This window comes from Gavialis gangeticus, unplaced genomic scaffold (genome assembly GCF_001723915.1).
Source record: "Gavialis gangeticus isolate Ggan-Ray unplaced genomic scaffold, GavGan_comp1, whole genome shotgun sequence".
NCBI lineage: Eukaryota > Metazoa > Chordata > Crocodylia > Gavialidae > Gavialis > Gavialis gangeticus.
In genome coordinates, this window is record NW_017729024.1 from 160,247,865 (window position 1) to 160,253,455 (window position 5,591).

The 5,591-nt window shown below is 46.4% G+C and overlaps 1 protein-coding gene across 4 annotated transcripts in view; it reads left to right on the forward strand.

The window, feature by feature from the left end:
* PRLR (prolactin receptor) overlaps positions 1-5,591 on the forward strand; it is a 210,787-nt gene that overhangs the window by 188,022 nt on the left and 17,174 nt on the right. For all 4 annotated transcript variants that reach the window (XM_019517974.1, XM_019517976.1, XM_019517975.1 and 1 more), the window contains 2 exons: positions 3,059-3,225; positions 4,458-4,599. In XM_019517974.1, coding sequence (XP_019373519.1) covers positions 3,059-3,225; positions 4,458-4,599 — 309 coding nt within the window. The remainder of the gene's footprint in view (positions 1-3,058; positions 3,226-4,457; positions 4,600-5,591) is intronic.

A 5,591-nucleotide genomic window follows, 5' to 3' on the forward strand; every position in this document is an offset into this window, starting at 1 on the left:
AAAAATTAAGCTGAGATGGCTCTGAGCTATTTCTCAGCAGTTATCTTGAAAGAGCGGATTGTGAGGCTAGTCTCTGTTTTATGGTAATGTAGCCCCTCTTGCAAGGGCGTGAGGGTGTTTGGCAATGGTGATTCAGTGTCCCTAACCTCAGTTTAACAAGAGGGTACAAACAAGTTGGATGTATTTACACCCTAATCAGAACTGCAAGCTGTAACCCAGCATGGAAACCTGATTTCAAAATTCCCCCTTTCAAAAAAGCAACTTAGCACCCCAACCCCAAACAGTCTCAGAAGGATCCTTTGGGATGAGGATCTTCACCTTGTGCACAGCCCAAACCACCACAATGGCTCAAGGACTTCCACTGCACAAGGACTTTTGCAATTACACTGACCACACTAACTTCTGCAGCCTTTTCAGTGCTACCCTCTCAGGTCCTGCTCCGATGCCTCAGTCAGTTTCTCCCACTGCTGGGGTCTCCTCTGTGGGGAAGATGATCGTCTCCCAGCTGCACTCATACCTGATTCCTCCACAATCTCGCTGTGGCCTCTTTCAATGGTGCTTGAAGCATATCAGGAAGCAAGGCCTGCTCCCTGCTGCAACCATGCTGGCTCTGGGCAAAATGGCCCCCACGTTGCAGTTCCTTTTCCCCACTTCCCCTCCTGCTAGCCCTCAAAGCAGCTTGGGGAGGGGGCTGTAGTTCAACCCAGCTCCCTGGGTCCCCTTTTTCTGGACTGGGAGTGTCCCCGCACCTCTCTGCACAACCCCTGGCAACCCAGGGACAGGGGTCACAGTAAGAAAGAGAAGGTCTCGTGAAAGAAACCACTGATCTACAGGCCATGTGCATAAATTTAAAATAGAAGTCTGTGATCTCCATGATGAGTGGATTTAATTTAATTAATTTTTGGCTGATAAACTGGCACAAGGGTTTTGTAAAGTTAGCTCAGTTTTTCTCACTGGTGGGTTCTCCTGGTTCGTCTCAATGCTAGTACTGTGATCCTGTAAGATAAGTCCAATGTTTCCATTAGTTAGAATATTGGAAGTGTGATATTGAAAGAGTGCTGGTAAGAGGTTGAACTTTGTTTTCTAGTCCCAGTTGTCTGACCTGGCTCAAAGTTCATAGATTTCATAGACATCAGCCAGTCTGTTAACGATGGCCTGTCTGATAATCTTTTCTAACACCTTCCCCAGGATAGAGGTCAGGCTGATGGGCCTATAGTTTGCTGGATCCACTTTCCTCCCTTTCTTGAAGATAGGCACCACATTGGCCTTCTTCCAGTCTTCAGGCACATTGGCCTTCTTCCAGTCTTCGGGCACTACACCAGAGCGCCAGGAGCTCTCAAAGATCCATGCCAGGGGCTGGGCTATGACGCTCGCCAGCTCCTTGAGTACCCTGGGGTGTAAACTGTCAGGGCTGGCTGACTTGAAGGTATCCAGCTTCTCAAGGTGTTCCTTCATGAGTTCAGCATTGACGGAGGGCAGGGGATCTCCCTCATCTGAGCCCCCTGTCCCGTAGTGGGCAGGAGCATCCCATGGGACTGATGAAAGACCAACACAAAGTACCTATTTAGCAAGTTGGCTTTTTCCTGGGCATTGGTTGTCAGTTGTCCCATCTGGTTTAGCAGGGGTCTAATGTTGCCCTTGCTTTTCCTCCAGCTCCCCACATATCTGAAAAAGGACTTTTTGTTGTCCTTGATATTTGTAGCTGCCTGGAGTTCTGTCACAGCCTTGGCTAAGTTACAGAGATAAGTTACAGAGATAAGTGTTTCTTTCATAGCACAGGAGTTAGTGTCCATTGCCACATGGGAGCTCAAGAGAGTGTATTCTCAAAAGTAATAACTGAAAGTGTTATACCACACCAAAGCTTTTAGTGTCATTATAAATTATATCCATTAATAGTCAATTGTCAGCCCTGACCCTTGGTTTATTTCACAAGTGAAGACTAAAGTAATACCTCATTTTATTTTAAATATTTCCCACCCCAGTAAGATATAAGTAATGCCCAAGCACTGTAACACTTCTTTTTTTTCTTACCACCCCAGATTTGTAACATAAAGCTCCTTTCAGCCTCTACCTACTGTACTTATTGCACTGCTATGTATGTATATAAGTATGTATAGCATGCCCCGTCTTTTACTATGTGAAAGATCAGACACTTACATTCTATAGAAGAGTGTCTGGCTATTATGTAAGTGTGGCCCTTATTTCTGTACCCGGACAAATTCAGCAGAACGTCTGAGAGGAGTCTGAGCAATGCTTTGGCCAGTCAACAGCCAGTGAAAACATCTTAAACCAGTGATTCTCAACATTTTTCCTAATGGGACCCATTTGCAAAGGCTCATGGTCTGTCTGACCCACAGCCCCTGGCTCTGCCAGTGCACAACCCACAGTCCCCAGGCCCCCTGGGCCATGCTGGTGTCCCTCACTCACAACCTGCAGCCCCTTGCCCCCCCTCAGCCTTGCCAGAGGGGCCCCCAGCTGCCCCCCTCCCACTCAGCCCAGAGCGCAGCGGTGGCTCCAGCTCATGCAGGCAGCAGCAGAGTGAGTCCAGCCCCAGCACGGGCTGGGGGGAGAAAGAGGGGAGGCCTGTGGTGTCCCCCGCCCTGGGCTGGGGCTGCTGTGCCACACCAGGCAGCCCGGTCGCAGCCCTTTCCACCCCCAGAGCAGCATCTCCCAGCTGCTCCGTCCCTGTGAGCACCCAGCCCAGCCTCATAGCTCTCCCCTTTCCCCCACTGGGAGGGGCAGACGCCTTCCAGCCACCACTCTGCCCTGCCACAGTCTTGGTACTTTCGCAGGATCCGCGTTTATCAACCTGTAGTTTGCGACCCTCTGAAATCTTCTTGTGACCAACTTTTGGGTCGCAACCCACGGGTTGAGAAATGCTGTCGTGAACAAGACAGAAAGAAAACCAGATTACTCCAAGCCACTGCTGTGTTTTGATTGTTTTTTGCTATGTGCTATTTCCTGAAGCTAAAGAGCTAAAATATCAGATCTTGCAGTGAGGCTCTGCTGGTGGGATAAAATAAAAGGTTCACTTTTTTTAATCTGTTCATTTGTACAGTTCAGCCAACTGCTCCTGTGGACCTCTCTCTAGAAGCAAAGCAATCAGCCGGCACATTGTACCTGTGGGCAAAATGGTCTCCACCCCCAGTAGTCAATGTCAGACCGAGGTGGCTAGTACTCTATTATGAGTTACGACTAAAACCGGAGGGAAAGGAAGAGTGGCAGGTAAGCAAACAGTCAACTTGCTAATAGAAGTTCTCTTTCCAATTAATTCATGAACCGACACCGAATACACTGGCATTTCACGTGCACTGGAGCACCTGTCAAGGGTGAGGGTAGCAAAGTAAAGCTATCCAAACATGGCCATTAAAGATGAGAGTAGGACTGAGGCTTGAAGAAAGGTCAAGTGAGAAATCCAGATATTTGCATTACTGGCCTGGATCCCATATTTGTCAAAGAGAAATTGATTACAACACTAACAAAGCACAGTAGATTTTTCTTGGAGTGGTTATTGTGAATGTGTGTGTTGAAGAGATCCTAGGAAAAAAATCATAGGTCATAAGTGTTTTGCTTTATGGATGTGGTTCTCAACCTTTTTAGACTCAAGGCACTCCTCATTAGACGCTTTTCCTTTTCACTCATTTTTTTTTCTGATTGCAGAAAGAATAATAGAGCAGTTTTTTCTGTTGAAAAGAATTTGGACAGACCACAACAGTTCAGACTGGTTTTGATGTTGTGGATTCCTATTTGAAATCTCTGGCCATGTCCACATGAGAATGGACGTTTGGTTCCCTGGGGACAACTAGCAGCAGGACACCTTGTGCTGACGCTAGTTGTCCCTGGGGAATGCCCGTGCCACGCACACTCTGGTGCACAGCAGGTCACTCCAGGTGGGGTAGGGGAGGCTGGGACCATCACTCGGCTGGCCTCAGTGGCTTTACCCGGAGGCCTCCCAGGGCTGCAGCAGCAGCGATCCTTCTGCTTGGAGCCTAACTGGCAGCCATAGTATGGCCCCGGCTGGCCAGGCTCTGGGTTTGAGTAGCACATGCTGCCCCTGCATGTCCCGCTCCACTTTTTTTTTTGCCCTGCTCCCTTGCGGTATAGAGAACACCTGGATGAACATGTGGTATGTGGTGCTGCAGACGTGAGGAAATGCATACTCAATGGTCAGCACAATTATATTTCTCCTACAAGTCTGAAATGGAGTTTCTGAAGTTGAAAGCAGTGAAAACTAAACAAATCGTTCAAACCACAGGTTCTAAACATCCGGAGAACTTGGTCTCATTTAAGGGAGTTTTGACATTGACTTCAGGTGGCTAGGAAGTCAGCCTTACTTTTTTCTAATTGCTGTTCTCAGGAGTCCTCCCTTCAGTGAGGGCCAGCATTTCAAAGTATGATTTATTGTTTTTAAATAGATAAAATGCTGCAGATACTCATGGTTTCTTTATGCCTTCCAGACTATTTTTGTTGGACAGCAAACCCAATACAAGGTGCTCAAATTGTATCATGGATTGAAATACGTTGTACAGGTCCGCTGCATACCAGACCGTGGAGAATGGAGTGAATGGAGTTCAGAGAGTTACATTCAGATCCCCAGTGGTGAGTGTTTTACTTTAAGAAGACTTAACGAGTTAAATGTAGAGTATGAGGGAGAAAGCAGCAGTGTCTCTCATAATCAGCCTTTAGCTTTTGTAGCCCCCAGGTGTGACAGGCAGCAACTTCTCTCTGATCCATTCATTCCTTGGCTCTGCTTAGATTGGCAGGTGCTATTCAATGCCACTGGTGGTGGTGGATTTAGGATACTAATTAACTAGAAACTGGGCAGAGATCAGCAACTCATTTCAAACCATCAGTCCTCATCAAATTGCATTTTCTTGTCAGCCTGCTTTGGTTTAATTATTTGTATTCCTGAATTAACATGGAGATTGTTGAAATATTGACAATAGATAAAATATTCAGAAGTCCCTAAGTGATTATGGAGCCAAAAATCCATTTTCAGATACCTGACTTAGGCACTTGGGAGCAGTGAAAATCAATGATCGTAGGCTCAGAGATGAAAAAAGTATTATTAGCATCTTGAGGCCATGTTGCAGCCCACATGTACAACCACAACAGCCCCATTCTTTGTGGTGCTTTACTTGGCATCATCCTATTTGAGTTTAAACTGCACCCTTTTCTTTGACCTTCTGTATGCCAGTGATTCTCAACCAGAGTGCCACAAGGTGCCCTGAGGTCCTTTCAAGGGTGTTGCAAGGTACTACACAATGTTAATACCGCTTTGTGTATAAACACAATTTACAAGATTAAATGCAGATATATGAAATAGAAGTCCATGTGTTAAAAGCATTCTGACCTACTGTGGTTTTTCTGAGTTTTCTCCAATAGAAGAATTGCTCTATTTTCTGTAGTCAAAAACAAATGAAAACTAAGAGCTGGCATTTTCCAAGAGGTCTAATGAGGGGTGCCTTGAATCCAAGAAGTTTGAGAGCCACTTCTCTAAGCTCTTAGCTCAAGTCTCTGGTAACTTGAGTGAGACAGGAAACGTGTAACAAAAAAGCCTGCCTTGTCTGTGTTCAAACAAGTAGTCGAGA